The 18,006-nt window shown below is 40.7% G+C and overlaps 1 protein-coding gene across 3 annotated transcripts; it reads right to left on the bottom strand.

Moving 5' to 3' along the window:
- Nucleotides 1-281: 281 nt before the first annotated feature.
- On the bottom strand, nt 282-15,218 carry LOC121022451 (transport and Golgi organization protein 1 homolog). 3 transcript variants are annotated; one of them, XM_040463581.1, is made up of 14 exons: nt 15,075-15,218; nt 12,250-12,381; nt 8,586-8,607; nt 7,553-7,641; nt 7,236-7,298; nt 6,431-6,497; nt 6,129-6,267; nt 4,275-4,376; nt 3,528-3,588; nt 3,386-3,421; nt 3,238-3,305; nt 3,019-3,113; nt 1,930-2,006; nt 282-493 (listed from the first exon to the last, which is right to left on the bottom strand). In XM_040463581.1, exons 1-14 carry the CDS (start codon nt 15,138-15,140, stop codon nt 326-328), a joined length of 1,185 nt encoding a protein of 394 aa, XP_040319515.1. In that variant the 5' UTR covers nt 15,141-15,218; the 3' UTR covers nt 282-325. The 3 variants fall into 3 exon arrangements, with proteins under 3 accessions (XP_040319515.1, XP_040319517.1, XP_040319516.1); XM_040463583.1 differs by lacking the exon at nt 12,250-12,381 and having other exon boundaries at nt 283-493; XM_040463582.1 differs by lacking the exon at nt 7,236-7,298 and having other exon boundaries at nt 284-493; nt 15,075-15,217.
- Nucleotides 15,219-18,006: the final 2,788 nt, after the last annotated feature.

Genomic DNA, 18,006 nt, shown 5'->3' with positions numbered 1-18,006 from the left:
TTCCTTGCGTTTCAATGGTCTGTGGTACCACCTCTGCACCTTGTACAAGACTCAACAACGGGGCGCCTGGGTGGCTCAGTCGGTTAAGCATCCGACTCCGGCTCAGGTCATGATCTCACAGTGCGTGAGTTCCAGCCCCACGTCGGGCTCTGTGTTGACAGCTCAGAGCCTGGAACCTGCTTCAGATTCTGTGTCTCCCTCTCTCTGACCCTCCCCCATTCATGCCCTGTCTCTGTCTGTCTCAACAATAAATAAACATTAACAAATTTCTTTTAAAAAGACTCAACAACAACAAAAATTAGATGAAGGTTCTTTGCAAGCCAACTCATACTGCCCAGATCATCTTACCAAGTGGTGCAGGTGGAGGGGTTTGGGATGGTCCCGAACCTGGTACAGGAGGTGGATGTGCCAAGGAGATCATACGATGGCCTCTAGGGTAGGGTGTGCAGAATCTTCCAGTTGATGGAGGAGGTCGCCACGGATCCACACTGCCCTGCAGAACAGAAGTGACAGCTATGTGCAGATGCCACACAAGAGAACCAATCCCCAAAGCAGCTGAAACCCATAGAAGTACGGGTCAGCACCTGCCCCCTTCTCTGCCACCAGGATCCAAGAGAGTAGCATCAGTACCTGAAAACTCTGTCCCACCTACAGCTTAGGCAACTAAACGCAGGCGGTTAAACTACTGTCACCACATGTCCCTGCCCAGGTCTGAGAATTTAGAACAAAATGATCCCATCTTACAGGATTAAATAAGTAATTCCAAACTAATGAAGCAGCATATTCCAGACAGGCGGACATCCATGTCCAGGATACTTTGCATCCCTCCACTACAGTGACGGCAAAAGCTCTGTTTTTGGCTTATTCCGAACACAGAAAAATGGACTGCAAATACACAGCTCATTCTCTGCACATGAAATCACAGCTACTCTTGGGGACAAGTTCTGCCTGCCGGCCCCACACTTGGCCCCCTCTGCTTCCCTCGCTGAGAAAGAGGTCTTCCTACTTTCTGCAAGTGCTGTCAAAGGCCAAGAAACCACTCGGGAGTTGGGGATGCCTGGAGTCTTGTAGGGGACCTGAGGAAATGTTTGCTGTGAGGAACATATTACACATCAATGAGTACTAGGCCCCCAAGTGTTTACCTGAATTCATAAGGAATTCTGGTTTTGTGTACACTACAAGACACAGAGTAATACATCCTATGGGAAAAAAGAGGCAGACATTCATGAAACAGAATTAATGCACATGTGTTTTGACTTTGGTATACATTTCCAGGGATGTGTCATGAGCGATGCTATCAGCTCTAACACTGACTGGAAACACAAGAGAACCTGCTCATATGAATAAAACTGAAGGACCTTGTGTTCAGAATACTTTTACCTAAGATACTGCTGGAAAGGATTCCAAACACTTCATTTACCCATGAAGACGTGAAGGTGGTGAGTTATGACAATGACTTTGTCTAAAACCATCATAAATTGTACAAGGCACACAATATAAAGATTGAGGGAAGTCTTTTCACGTTTACAATGAACAGACAGTCTTCACACATGAATAGTGTGACCAGAAAGAGGAAAGTAACAACAACACTGATCCCACAGAGAGGTAGTGTGTTAGGAGTCAACAAGCTTAGAGACTTTGCTATAGACTGCAGTGTATCTTCCTGTTGTTGTTATTTTGAACACAAGGGAAAAGCCATAGGGTGGTCAACTTCTAAGTTCCTTTGACAACTAAGCTGACCAGAAAAAAGATGACAGGCTGAAAAGAAAGCAGCCTGTAGACTCTTGGGTTAAGGCTGTGCATTTGGAGAATATAAACAGGCAGACATATCACACAACACAGAAAACAGGGATAAGGCCGCAGAGCATGCTGTTCCGCAAATGAGGGTTTCCTGACAGACCTACAACTGAAAATGGCCCCAGAATTTACCTTGTCCGTCTCGGCATTGTTGGTAGACTGCTTGTAGTTGTGACTCATGGGAGTGACATCAGCTTCGGCTAAAGGCTCTGAAATGGATAGAGGTTTACTCTGATTTTAGTAGACTGTGAAGAATTCACACAAACACCACATTTTGTGACGTGTTAAACTCTTGCCCACACTCAGGACCAGGAGGAGAAGCAGAGAGTAACCCACAAGCCTCAGTTGACCCTAGTGATAAGGGGGAGATCCATCCCATCATATCTTATTGAAGAAACCATAGGGTCCTGGCTCATGTTCTTCATAATTAGTCAAATAACTTTCAACAGGGCAGCTCAAAGAGAAATCAGGAAATCGTCACCAAAACAGCCATTTCTCAATACACATGAGGGGTAATAACTCAGTATCTCATTTCAGATAAAAATTAAAATGAGAGCGTCAGTTGGTGGATAACATCAAAAAACCCTCCACAGAAGAGCATGGGTGTGTGTCTTCTGACTCCAGGCAAATTGTTCAGTCTTTCAGCTTATCTATAAGCTGCCTTCCACATGGGAGCCGATATTATGTAACTAACTATTTCTGAATGGAACTGAACTTGACTGATATTATATTAAGGAGTAAAGGAAAACTATGGGTGTTTAGCAGTGAAGCTGCACAGTTGCACTGATAACATCAGAGGACGAAGCTATTTGGAGCTTGGATTCAGGAATGTAGGTCTATAGTTCACAACAATAAAAATAAAGGAACATTAAAAATAGTCAATAAATGACCTTCTCCTCAAATAAACTAAAGTCTTCACATTGAGTCCGGGTGGGAAGAAGGATCAGGCCCCTGTCCTATCATCCTTTCCAGGCTCTTCAGACAGGGGGATGCTAGAGGAGGTGGGAGGGTCACAGCCAGAGGAGGGGCATGGGCTCCAACAGTCCCAGGGACACGTGCCTCACTGCTTGTAGTACCAGAGGAGAACACCCTTCTGTCACCCCTTCAGACCACCTGCTGTCCTTAGTGTTTGCGGTTCTGTCCAGGACACACGATGATCACCCACAGGAAAAGGCTTTGCCGCAGAAATTAGGCTGCTGCACATCACCACGCGCTCCTTACCTCTCTTCAGAGGGTTCTGCGTCTCTGGACCTCCAGGCATTGGTCTCCACCTCCTGTATCCCTCAAGCGGCCTCTTTCCTTCCATCATATCCAATCTTGGATACAGAAAAAGAATGGACTTCTATAAGGGTTGCAATGCCACGTCCTCTGACTAGACACTAAACGGCACCACTGTCATCCCTCAAAACACCCATAAAAACTCATGTCACGCTCCCACACCTGTGTTTCAAGCGGGCGACCTCCCGGCTCTGTTCCGCCATTCTCGTCTCCCGGATCAGAGTCTTGATCTAGGGGAGAAAAACACATCCACCTTCAGTCGTGCCAGACTGTGCACCAAAGAGAGAGGAGGAAAAAGGAAAACACTTACCCAGTTGTCCTCAGCATTACGCTCATAAACTGCGACCTGAAAAATCGACAATGAAAAGTCCGTGTTTAGGAATTCCAAGGGCCACTACACTCAACCACATGAGGTGCTAAGGGTTCACTATGTCAGGCAGAACTCACGTTACCTGGTGTGTGAAGGTGCGTTCTGCCTTCTGCAGCTGTTCTCGTGTTTGTTCCATTTGCTGTCTGTGAGATACAATTGTTTTCGTCAAATAAGGCCTAATATTAGGTAGGATTATAAATAATCTGCTCATGTTCCCGTCATCCTCATATCTTCCCCCAATACAATTTATCCTTTCACATGAAACACTTTTCACACAATTCTAAATGTACAGAACCAAAGCTATTGTTCCATCCTCTCCTTACTCATTATTCCATGCCTGTAGGGTTCAGAGGTCATAGAATGATTTTCCATTTGCAATCTTGCCCTAATTCATCATGTGACAAGTGACTTTCATCATAAAGCCAACATAAAGTTCTATTCTCCTTTCACTTGTGTACTCACCAGGTTTCCTAGGGTTGCAAAGACCAGGACCATCAGATGGGACTACCTTGTTGATGGATATGATTTCATCCTATGACACACTGCTTTCCTATAGATTATGACAACTGACACCACCCCTCAGGAACGTTGGCATGGATGAAGTTTCTACATGGGCAGGTCAATGCTGGAGACCCAGAAATGTTTAGTAGCTTAATTGTTTTGTTCTTTCTAATACTTATCTTTTCCTATCTGTTAATTCTCTACGGATATGTCCTCTGAATTTGTGTTTGTATTACTATATTCATGGAGTCTACCCATTGTACAAAGGTTAGAACTAAGAAACGAACAGGGGTTTCATGAGCCGCTGCTAATTAGTATCTGAACTCACTTGCACTTGTGTATGTCCCTTGTAGCTATTTTCAGATTTTCCTCTGCAGTTGCCAGCTGATTCTTCATTGCCACTAGTTCACAGTTTGTCATATCCAGATTCCTAAGATGGGAAAGATATATACATAGTCCAGTAGCCAAGGTCCAGAAATTCTGCCTTTTTCCTTCTCAGCTCTCTTACAGCCTAGATTCAAATATCCCTATCCCCTCCCCCAACGATGCACAGACTGACAACACAGTCAGAGAAATGAAGACCCCATTTAATGTTAAAGAAAATTCAACCTCCGTCTGCTGCCAAGTCGCCTACAATCAGAGCTGCCTTTCTAGTCCTCTGCTTCTACCCCTTCATCGTCAAGTCATCAAATAACATTGCACCTTGTGCCTTCCCAGAGTTGGTCTTTTGTTTGCGATGGAGAAGGCCTATTTCAGGTCAGTGTGAAAACCTGTGCCTGACCAACTGTACCCATTAGGATGAGGCAGGGGATCATCATTGCCTTACACCTCCATGGGGCAGTGCACTGAATCTCAGTCCAGAAGTTGTACCCTGACACAGACACTGAGTATGAAAGACAGCCTTCCAGGATATGGCTTCACCAGCATTGCAAATCACTCCCATACACCACTAAGGTTCAGGAGTGCAACCCCTGCCCACTCTTTCAAAGATCCTGGTGGAGGGAAAGGCCAATCTTAGAGTAGCAATATATGCTGAAATATAACATGGTGTGAACTGTCCCACAGTCAGGCTCTTATCTTCAGGAAACAGATTTCAGATGGAAAACTATCAACTTCATGGAGTCAGTCTACTTTAACAAGACTCAGTTCATTGACAGTGAAGGCAGCAAAGGGAAATGCTTAGAAAGGCTGGTTTGCTGTGTTGCCCTCAGACTATTTTGTCCATGGTGTTGCTTTAAAGGGTTTCAACTTGGCACCGGATGTACTCAAGAATCACATGCAAAACTGAAAGACTGTTAGTGGACACAAAAGCACTAGACAGAGAAAGGTACATGCATTTCCTTCTGGCCTCTCAGGTAGTCCTTCAGCAAATGTTTTCTGGGGTGGCTGTAATGTAGAGGCTCTGTTGTAAGGGGCTGAAGATAGAAAGGTGGTCAGGTTGCTCTACCTGCTCCCACAAAGAGCTTACAAATTAACAAAAACAACATGCCAGTGAGACAGAGCAGGCTCCACCCCGGGTGTGGAAAGGACTAACAGAAGCTGAGTCTCCAGGGAAGACAAGGAAGCATTTCCTTTTCAATGTGAATGAGGGGCTCTGAAGGCCCTCCTCCTGAGAACAAAAGGAAATACTGGACCAAAGAAGAAACATGCACCTGGTGCACCAAATTTCTAATGAACCCATGAAGACACACTTCATACGACTCTCGCTTGCAGACTGGATGAAGAGATGCAGTACTGATGCCATCCCAACCCACAGTCTAGAAAGAAACTCCCATGGTTTCTGCAGCAAGGTAAGTCAATGTTTTCCCTAAATATTTTTGACCCAAGTCTGGTGCTGAACAAAGATCACCTAATTCCCGGCTGATAAGACAATGGGATGGGATTGAAACCTATAGGCCAATGTAAATGGATCCAGAGGGGATCCTGTTATCAGTGTGCTTAATGCCAGTATCTTCCCTCTTCTACCCCAAGTACATGACACAAGAATGTGTGACAAGCACTAAGGACAGAAAGGAAAATGCAGGTTATAGGAAGCAAGGTAGGAAGGGCAGGCACAATTCTCCTGAATGCATTTGGCAAAAATACTCTGGATCCAATTCTAGAAGAAATATATTTATCTATAGCGGCCCCCACATTCATTCATACAACAGTACTCGGGACCATTATCCCATGAACGTCTTACTTTGCTGTAGCCATTTTTCTTTCTTCATTGGATTCATCAAGGACGTCTCCGCTCTCCTTCAGCCTTTTGGCTGATTCTTCCCTGATTGCTTTAATAGAACTCAAAGCATTATGAATGTCTTCCACGGCCTTTTTCCATGCTGTAAAAAAAATGGTTATTTTGTGCATGTGCATATGACCTGAGACTTGGTTTGGGGGTGACAGGAAAAGGGCAACTAGTGTGAAGTCAAGAAGGCATTCTTTCCCTTCCCAAAGCAAAGTCATTGCCACCATATGGGGATTTCTCCCCAACAGACAACATACCTTCCAGTGCACGTTTATTGGACCTCGAGGCTCTCAGTTCCTCCAATTGACCGTTTGCATCTTCTGACTTTAGGACAGATATGAGAAAATACATTCAAGAAATAAGGATCGCACAACAATGTGAGTGCAACAGGACTGTGCATGGCAACAAAGAAAGATCCTGGGGCATAAATACAACAAGGAGAAGGCAAAGAACATGGAAAATAGTTCCAGTCAAAGGGCTCACAAATGGCTTTCTTAGGAGAATATTCCTCTATGCACACTGAACGTTGTTGAGCATGAAGAGAAGAAGGCAGTATACAATTTGCTATTGCCCTTCATCTCTCAACTATCTTGGGGGATTTTCTCCATATCTTGGAGGGCAGGTCTGAATGATGTGGTAATGACCTAGTTGTGAAAATAAAAGATACTTCCTAGTCCTTGAAATAGCAATCTCCTCATGGTGGTCCTAGTGACATGCCAGCTGTGCAGATGGAGGTTTGTCTCCCAGAGGCCCACTCTCTACTATGGTAAACAGCAAGCGAATATGCTATGCTCACCTCACCCAATGAACAAAAAGCCTCCAAAGTCAAATGACAGTAAAAGCAGCCAACTCTTAGCACTTCCTGATTCTTAACATTCCTTTCTCTCTCTCTTTCTGATTGCAAGGTAACATGTGCACTTTGAAGGGTGTCATTTAAAATTTGTTGAAGTGCTCAACTTTTCTGATGTTCTCCTTCAACAGAACATGTTGAATGAGTCATAACAATTCCTTAATTTTACTTGTGTTTTTAGAACGCAATCCAGGCAAAGAAAGGATTCTTACTTTCAACTTCAGAGCTTCAGCAGAGTGAATGTTACTTTCTCTCTTAGCTTCTTGAAGATGTATCTTTAATTCATTGATGTATATACAAAACATATGAAAAAGGAATCAGAATTCAAAAATAGCATCGTGGTAGATAAGCCTATGTCTGATGTGTGACTCCTTTCACAAATAAAAAGGTAGTTTTTTATTACATTTGTGAAGCTTGTCTTGAATTGGAAGTATTTATAGAACACATGAAATAGGTCAGTAGGATGAACTACAAGAGGTAAAACTAATCCAAATGAAGTCACAAGAAATATTTGAAAGGGCAATGCTACCTTCTGTTCCCACGTGGATATTGCTTCAGCCAGCTCTGTGTTTTCTTTCTCCAACGTGTTGATCTTTGCAGTTTTTTGCTGTAAATTAACTAAAAGGGGATAAAACAATTTTTAAGGTTGTTACCAAACCAGTGACATCGAATAATCCCACTGTATTAGCAGCACAGACACATGATCTGACACATGGGTGTAACTAACTTTTTAGCTTTCTCATTGTGCCTGAAGAAAGCAAGTTTCAGCAGCATTTTAAACCCAAGAAACCTCATTTCACTGACATTCCTATACGTGTAAGCTCTAGAACACCGACTCCTCTAACCGACACAAAGTGCAAACTCCTCTCACATTGGCCCAATGTGAGAGCTCTCATGCCCTGAGGTCACTCTTCTCATCACCACCACCGCTGCATTTACAGTGATGAACACCAACCAGTCTTTGAGGGCTGGTTAAGTGTCAGGTAGCCACCTTGCCTCTCAACAGACAGCACCACAGAATCACCACAGTCCATGGGGTCCGCGCAGAATAGATTGCCCCCCATTTGCATCAAGTTCACTTTTCCCCTGGCATGAGTGGCTCCCTCCACCTCAGACTCAAAACCTTGGTTTAACCCTCTCCTGTGACACACACCCTGCCTGGAAATACCTGGCTTCTTCTCTAAGCTTAGGCTTCTTGACAGACTCAAAGAGGGTTTTCTCATCTTCACATCTCACCAAAAGCCAGGTCATGGCAAAGTACTCACTCCACACCTCAGGCTCATATCATCACTTCTGTCCTAATCATTTCTAGGCAAAATTACACTCATTCTGTTCTCCTTCCTCCTGTGATGTTTTCCTCCCCTGGTCTCTTGTCTTAAGAGAGGCCAATCCCTCCACATTGTCACTTAGCCTCTAACAGGGAAGACAAAGATTTTCAAGAGTTAACAAGTCAATTAGACATCAGAAGTCACCATATTTATCCCTAGTTAAAAAATGAAAACCCACACCAAACACAAGTAATGAAAAAACATTACAAAGACTACTCAAACCTAAAATCTTACCTGGATATACTGGAGGCTCTGTCTGAGAGAGGAAGAAACAAAATTAAGTTTGAGGTCAAAACATAGTAATAGTAAAAACTTATTCTTCCTGATAAAATACTGAAAGGTCATCCAATGAAATCACAATGATCATTTTGTTCAGCATACTGAATTCATAACGTTAATATAATAAAAAAGTAGAATTTCATATTTAGTTCATGATTCTTTATAAACCATTTCTGATAAAAGCATAAAGATTCAGAGCTTATTTTGACCAAAAGATAGATTTACATTATATTAAATAAATATCAAAATATTCAATTCTGTCAGTGCATAATGCGGACAGTTTTAAAAATACGTAAATAAAATATTTGTCTGATTTTTTTTCTCTTGTAGTCAAACCCAACATCCACACTGAAGTCCAGAACCCAGGATCATTTGAAATGCCAAAAAAAAGAAAAAAAGAAAGAGAGAGAGAGAGAGAAAGGGAGAGAGGAAGAAAGAGACAGACAGAGAGAGAGATAGAGAGAGAGCGATGGAGGGGGATGGTAGGGGGGCGAGAAGGAAAGGGAAGGGATGGGAAGGAGGAAGGAAGCAGCTAGGAAAGAAAAGGAAAACCTTTGTATGAAGACACACTTATTTCATTCTCTAGAAAGCTTTCTGAAATGTTACACAGGGTTGGCTGCTTTCCAAATCAATAAACAATTACAACATGTCAGGTGCTATGATTTTCCTAGATCACTAAAAACAGAGGGTCTTCCAAAAACACATCATCAGATGAGAAAGAGAGTGGAACATGGCTAGGGCAAAAGCACAGGCACCAAAAGAAATGATGGCTAACATTTCAAAAACAAAGCAAAAAGGGCTCCCGTTGAGAAGGTATAAGAAAAGCAAGAGGAACTGAATTCCTATAAAGGCACTGGTCTAAGGCAAGGGTTAACAGTTTCCATACTGGAGACTTCTGGAAAAGTGAACCAAAGAGAGAACAGGTATTAGGGAGTAATGGTTGTCTGGGCAAAAGTAGAAATAACCATTTAAAGCCTGACTGCACTAGGATTTCTATTTTCTAGGAGCACTAAAAGCACGTCAACCATGGAAAAAGACATCCTGTGATTGTCTTGTGTCCACTGTAAAGTAACAACCATAAGATAATGACTGTGGGACTGAAGGATGCTTCCCCACTCCCAGCCCCTCACCCTTTGGAAAAGTGCCTTTATAAGCCTGGCACACCACCCTTTTGGGGAGCGATATTCCTCTTTCTCGGTGGCTCCGCTGTATACAACCTATCTCTAATAAACGCCACCTGCTTTGTTTCCCTTTCGATCAGTGTTCATTACTAAGACACTGAGACTGGAGAACCTGGTCTGGGTGGCCCAGTAACACCCAGACCCAAGTCATCCCCTGATGAATTATAGCTCAATAAAATCTAGGCAAGACTCTACTTTAGCAAAAGGTAAAGACACATTTTCTTGATCTGTAGGACGTATATCCCTATTTGAAAGTTTTGAATGATGATGTGATGCTGAAGCGAGCCCCAACATCTTGCCAGGATATTGGAATATCATCATGGTATCAAAAAGTGAGTCATAAAAATGTTTTATAGGAAAGTGTATCTACGGAGGGCAAACAGGAAACCATGGATAGTCCTTTAATGTCACATGTTTCCTTTCCTAAGCAGGGGAAATGGAAAGAGAGATGGCCTTCCAAGTACTTAATATGCATATTTTCTTTTTGAAGGGAAAGATTTCTAAATTGGCAGGAAAAGAGGAAACACAGCCACTTATAAATAAACTCATGCTCTTCTGTTCTTGCTTAGAAGGCCTGCCCTCCAGAGAAACTATTTCTCCAAAGCCTAATGGGGTTTTTCTGAAGACAAGCAATACAGATGAAGGGAAATACTCAACTACAGTGTTCTTCCTCCTTCCTGTCTCATAGGGGAGTAAACTCAGCCTAAAACCTAGGGAAAGACAAAACTTGACACTAAAAGCCTTCACCTCAGTTTTTTTAAACACGGACGTGACCCCAAGCTTCCCCAAAAACTTAACAAGGTACCCTAAAAGGAAAAACCACATATTTTGAACACAGAATGCAAGCATTAGAATCACACTTCCTATGGCAGAGATGGTGGGATAATCAGGCTGGGAATGTAAAACCGCTCTGATTAATAGGATAATGACTCTAATGGAAGAAGTAGTCAGTATGCAAGAAGAGGTGGTGAATGTGAGCACAAAAACGATAACTCTAGGATCCAAAAGGACTTCTAGAAATCCAAAACATCATAACAGAAATAAGGAATGCCTTTGTTGGATTTATGAACACACACAACACAGCTGAGGAAAGACTCAACAAGCAGAAGGAAATGTCAAGTAGAAACACCCAAAACAGAAACGCACACAAAAAAAATTAAAAATACAACAGAGAAAATCCAAGACCAGTGTGACAATGACAAAGGTGTAACATACACAAACTGGGAATACCTACTTATACGTTTGAAGTGCAAATGACTGAGAATTTTCCAAAATTAATGATAGTCATAAACCACAGATTCAGGAAACTCAAAGAATTTCAAGCAGGATAAATACCCCCCTCCAAATCAACCAAACCAAACCAAAAACAAAACAAAACAAAACAAAACAAAACAAAACAAAAAAAACACAAGAAACACAAGACTATCCCTAGACATATACTATTCAATCAAGAGCAAATTGAAAACAAAGAATTTTGGAAGAAGCTAAGGGGTAGTGTTGGGGGCTGGAGTTGCAGGGAGATGGAAGAAATAACACCTTACCCAAGAGGAACCAGGACAAAAAATACTCAGAATTCAGAAACCATGCAATCAAGAAGACTGAAATGTTTATACTGTTAAAAGAAAAGAACCCATCCACCTAGAATTCTGTGAACAATTAAATTGTCCTTCAAAACATGTACAAAGTAAGGGAAATTATTGGAGATACTGAGGTCAATAATAAAGGCTGAATTCTCCAAGAAAACATAATCCTTAATGTACATGCATTAACAACAGAGTGCCAAAATACATGAGGCAAAAACTGATACAACTGATGGGAGAAGTAGACATATACATTATTACAGCTGCAAGAATTCAACACCCTCTATCAGTCATTGACAGATTGAGCATAAAGATATTCAAATATAAGAACACAGTTGGACTGAACTGCATCACCAATCACCTAGATCCATGACCATCTGTAGAACACTTTCTACAATAGAAAAATACACATTCTTCTCAAGCTCATATAGAACATTCACTGACACAGACCATATTCGGGGTCATAAAATACACCTTAACTTGAAGTCAACAAAATCATAGAAAATAGGTTCTCAGAACACATATGTAAGCTAGACATCAATAATAGAAAGACAACTGAAAAACTACAAAATACATGAGAGATATTCTCATAGAAGATAGAGAATAGAGATAGACTAGAGAAATTCTAAAAGAAGAGGGTCAAAGAGACATTTCACAGAATTTTAAAAATATGTCCATCTAAATGATAATGAATGTTGGAATTAGTACAATTTGTGGGATGCAATGAATGCCGTGCTTAAAGGGAAACTTGAAGTACTGAGTGCATACAAATGGTCTAGTAAAAAATTTGTGCTTACCAAAAAACTTCTGCTTACTTATGCTTAAAAGCCTATCTGTAAGGTATTTTAGTATACTCACAGCAAGGACAACTCTCCAGAGGTAAATAAGACATGCACAAATTGCAACGGTGGCAGTAATAACGGCAAGCTTCCACAGAGTTCCGAAGACACGAGAGCCAAGAGGGAAATGGTCAGCCAAAATGTGGACAAGCTGAAATAATATTTGAGATAATGAGGAATAGCAAAGACATTTATAATATCTGTCACCAAGAATCATTTTTATAAACCTTCAACCAGCCTCCAGGAGGTTATAAGCACACCTCTCAAAGGCCTCCTCCTGAAGGAGAGGGAGGACAGAAGGCTTACAAAGGAGCAGGGGCAAACCTGTAGGAGTGATGATTGTGTTTACGATCTTACTGTGGTGATGGCTTCATTGTTCCTTAGCCTTTTAGTAGACAAGAAGTAAATGACTTCTGTTGTACATATTCACGAAGTACCTAGACAAAATCCTTTGGAACATTTCCAAACATACACCAAAATTTACGGAAGGATGGGAGAAAGTAACAATAAAAATGTACTAGAGATTCAAATGAGGCTGTTATAGAGACAGATGTTTACAGATATGGATATAACTGAGAGATGTGCAGCTGCTCTTATAATAATATGGGATTATTCCAGCAAAAATAACTTCTACATTATTGTTTAGTTTCTAAAAACACTGAGGTTTTCTTTTTTCTAATGTTGATTTATTTTTGAAAGTAGAGACAGCGGGGGAGGAACGAGAGAGAGGGAGACAGAGAATCCAAAGCAGGCTCCACGCTGTTAGCACACAGCCTGATGCTGGGCTCAAACTCACAAACCTGAGCCAAAATCAAGAGTCAGATGCTTAACCGACTGAACCACCCAGGCTCCCCATAAGGTTTTACGTTCAAGGTTTACTTTGAATCTGAATCACAGCCCAAATTGTCAGACTTCTGAATTAAATAAAGACTTGCATAATCAGGTGATCTTGTCTATTTTGATGAAATCTATGAGGTTTTAAGTTACTTGAACACACATCTCCAAATAGCCAATACAATAAATTCAAGTTCCTATTTCATAGTGTTGCACCTAAATCAATCAATAACAACTATGGAAATTACTTTCTAAATAACACAAAAGTCCTGCGTATGGTCACCAAAACAACAGAACACATATCATTTTACTAAAACTAGACTTACCAGTCCTTTAGGAGAAAATACACTCACAATGCAATTCATACTAACTCACATACCAAACTTTAATTTTGTGCCAATAAACCTCTCTAGAAAGTAGCCTCCAAAATGTGTACCATTTGTATCTTCAGCTCTCAGAACTGAGGTCACTAAATTGCGACCTGGTGGGAAATGTACACTGTCTTTGAGTGGCCACTGTCTGCAAGAGACCAGGGGCCGTCAGCACAGTGATCATGGGGATCAAAAGACAGAGGCCATCTTGACATGAATGGTAAACATCCTAAGTCCTGGGCACTCTTGATACCTCTGCCAGCTATCTGTATGCTGATTTGATTAGTTACCGTTAACTAGATTAGGTCCAAGGGAGCCAGTAACACTTGGTTCCCACAGACAATGGTCATGACCAGGTGGAGGTAGGAAATGCAAGACAAGTTAGTTTGTGCAAGAATTCAGAAATGAGGGAGGGAGAGAGAGCTGAACTGATCTATGAGATGCAGCCTAGGTAGAAGGGGGAAATTGCAATAAACAGAACCAAGAAATTTCCTCCTTCGTAGACTCAAAAGAGACAGAATAGATTCTGTTGTGCCTGGAGGTATTCATGTGAGAGGATTCTGCCTCAATTTAGGTTGTTCCTGACTTGGAACCTTGCAGATCCCTCTCTAAGAATCTGGTGCATGCCAATATCAAGAAATCTACTTTTCTCTATGGGTGTCCCCTGTGTCTCTGTCTCAGGCTCTTGGGAGTACAGGTTTTGCTTTTTAATGATAGAATGAAACATTCACACTGGCAACCAGGTATTTCTTTATAGTTGGACAATCCTAAGGACATTCAAGACCCTTTTTGCTTTGGGTAAATCAACACTCTGCACATAGTTGGCTAAAGAAAGGACAAGAATGCATTCACTTCCTGATCACATCACTCCTAGTGATTTTCTTATTATAAATGTCCAAGCAGGCTGAGGCCACTTCATGTACGCTGAGCTTGTCAGCTACCTGGTTGGACACAGAGTCCTTGGGGGCAGCCTCTAAGACCAGAGGGAGAGGGCTGATGCACAAGTTCCCCAAAGCGAACAAACCAGGAAGCACAGAGCACCAACGACATTTCACTTCCCAACACCAACACTTCGGACACCACGGTTCCCAGGGCTACCAAACTTCACAAATGTGAACAACGTGCTGATAGGAAAACTAACTACGTATAAGAGGGACTCTAAACTTACAAAGCTTGAAGAAGAATCTTGACAGGCCTTCCAGGAGCCATCTAATAGTATAAAATACTATTAATACTATTAAATGGCTCTTATTCAGCAGAGTTTCTGACATTTTTAAAAATGATTTTAAGGAAGTATAACTCAAACATCATACGAGCCCCTTATTTAAGACAAAGGTCTCAGTGGCTTTTAGTATCTTCCCATGTCCTTCTTTCTGGACATTATGAAGCTCAGGTTTCCATCCTGTCAACACTACTCTTTTTGGACCAAGTGGCCCAGACAGGATCCACAACTTCATGTGGACAGGTGTGGCCAGAACCCCTACATGCTGGTGGAGAAACCTTGCCCTGACTTAATGGGTTTTCCAAAAGAACTGAGTTCTATCAAGGACTCCATGAAAAAGCTGTTTTTTTAACCACAGTCTGAAAAAGATAAATAAATACAAAAGGAAGAAGTCACTGATGTCGGATGTGTACTCACATTTGTGTTGGGGTAACCGGGATACCCGAGTAAGAGCATAGAGAAAAATAGCTTCCGAACCGACATATTCTGGTCCTTTCAGGGGGCGCCTGGGCACCAGAGAGGAGGTGCAGATGGGGGTGAGGAGGTGGTGGGGGTGGGAGGGGAAGGGATGGGGTGGGAAAGGGGGTGAGGTGGGGGGGCGGGGTTTAAATGGGGATGGGATTGGGGAGGGGGGTGTGGCAGGAGAAGAAGGGGGTCAGGGAGAGTACCCGGATCAGATCAAGTACAAGAAGGGAGGGAGGAGGGTTCAGACAAGTTAGTAGCTCAGCAGGTCAGTAAATCACTAGATGAGTAGGCCACAAGTAGCCAGTTAAGTAGACTGTCAGTAGCAGGTGGAGCAGACGAAGATCTCTCTTCATCCAAGTCTTCACCTGTTTGAGCATTGCCATAGCAATTCAGACGGTTTGTGGTCTCTCTCCACCAATCAGCTGCCTTCGACCCTGATAGGTCACAAAGGACACCCCGCGTGACCATGGCTTTTCAAAAGCCCCTTCCATTATGTACATATCTGGGGGCATGTGTGTCCCTATGGGAGTGTCTATGTATGTCTGGGTTTTGTACGTGTATATATTAGTTATGTGTGTGAATTTGCTGCCCCTTGGGTCTTACCATTTGTGGTGTGTGTGTTGTGTGTGTGTGTGTGTGTGTGTGTGTGTGGGTGTGTGTGTTCTCCTCGGGTGTCACTGGCCGTGTCTGCAGTGTGGGTCTGTGTGTGAGTCTGTCCATAAGCCCCATACCTGTGTTCCCAGGTGAGGCTGGGTGTGATTCTGTGCTTGTGGTGTCTGTTCATTTCTTAGTGAGTATGGGTGTCTGTGAACCTCAGAAATGAGCTGCCACAAAGGGGACTCCCCAGGGGCGCCTGGATGGCGTAGTCGGTTAAGCGTCCGACTTCAGCCAGGTCACGATCTCGCGGTCCGTGAGTTCGAGCCCCGCGTCAGGCTCTGGGCTGATGGCTCTGAGCCTGGAGCCTGTTTCCGCTTCTGTGTCTCCCTCTCTCTCTGCCCCTCCCCCGTTCATGCTCTGTCTCTCTCTGTCCCAAAAATAAAATAAACATTGAAAAAAAAATTCAAAGGGGACTCCCCAAAGGTGACCCCCAGCAATGGGTGAATATGAGACAATCTATCTCTTCATTAGATTCTGTTGGGAAAACTGTGTATCTATATGCAAAAGAATGAAAGTGAACCCTTCCCTTACATGATACACAAAAATCTACTTAAAATGGCTTAAAGACTTAAATGTAACACCTGAAACCATCATACTTCTAGGAAAACTCAAAGAGGAAAGCTCCTTGACTATGCTCTAGGCAATGAGATTTTGGAATTGGCACCAAAAGCATACGCAGTAAAAGTAAAAATAAATTTTTATTTTTAATTATAATTATATAATATATATATAAATATATATATTTTATTTATATATATAATTATATACACAAACATATAATATATATTATACATATTATATATATAATTATATAATTATACATATATATTTATATATATATAATATATACTTTATATATTATATATATATTTTATGTATTTTATTTTATATATTTTATACATATTTATATATTTTTTTATTTATATATATATAAATATATATTTTATATATAATATAAATATATTATATATAATAATATATAAATATAAATATATATAATGTATATATACATTTGTATATATATAAAATTATATAATGTATAAATATAATATAATAATATATATAATAATATATAATATAATAAAATATATAATATATATTATATAAATATAAATATATATAATAATATATAAATATAAATATTATAAAAAATATATATAAATAAATATATATTTCTATATATATTTTTTTATTTATATATATAAATATATATTTATATTTTATAATGCACAAAATATACACAAAATGCACAAAATATAATGCACATAATATATAAATATTATATATTTATATAAATAAATATATATAAATATATATATAAATATTAAAAATATATTTATTTTTTACATATATTATATAATTATATATATTATATAATTATATATATAATTATATAATATATATAAATATACATAAATATATATATATAATTATAATTAATTATAATTAAAATTGGGCCCACATCAAACTAAAAAGCACAGGGAAGGAAAGGGAAGGAAACCATCAACAAAATGGAAAAGCAACCTACAGAATCGGAGAATACATTTGCAGACCATCTCCAAGAAAGAGTTAATATACAAAACAAATAAGGAGTTCACATGAATAGTTAACCTTAAAAATAAAACTACCAGTTATGTTACCAGGAAAAGAAAATGGCTTATTTAGGAATAGCAGAGAACTGCCCCTTGGGAGAAGGAAGCTATAGCAAGTCTGGAGAACAAAGGAGAGGAACACTTTTGTAGAGGAAAGGAAGAAATTGGGAGGGCTATGATCTAGTGAAAGTCCATTGGAGTAAACTGGGAGATCCAAGTATAGTGGCTTTTCATTGCTTAAGTTGTGACCGTCATCAGCTGGGCCATCATGAGGGAAGAAGAAAGACCTTTCTTCCTCTTGCTGAGGTAGTATAGCAGTAGCTGAAGTAGTGTCAGCTTACAAGATATGTCTCCTTCCAGTGGGTCTGCAGGAAATGACACGTGGTAGAGCCTGTGAGCTTCCCCCTTCTGGCCCCCTGACTCCATTTTCTTTAAGGTTTTATTTTCTTTCCAGTTCATTAGCATACAGTGTTGCATTCGTTTCAGGTATACAATAGAGTAATTCAACACTTCCATTTTAAATAAAGTTTCCTCTTACAATTTTCCCAAAGTCAACAGCAAAGAAACCATATAACAGGGTGAAAAAGTGGGCAAGGACCCAAATAGACTTTTTCCAAAGAAGACATACAGAAGGC

The sequence above is a fragment of the Herpailurus yagouaroundi genome, unplaced genomic scaffold, assembly GCF_014898765.1.
Source record: "Herpailurus yagouaroundi ecotype Mexico unplaced genomic scaffold, PumYag 408, whole genome shotgun sequence".
Classification (NCBI taxonomy): domain Eukaryota; kingdom Metazoa; phylum Chordata; class Mammalia; order Carnivora; family Felidae; genus Herpailurus; species Herpailurus yagouaroundi.
This window is presented reverse-complemented; position numbering and strand designations above follow the sequence as displayed.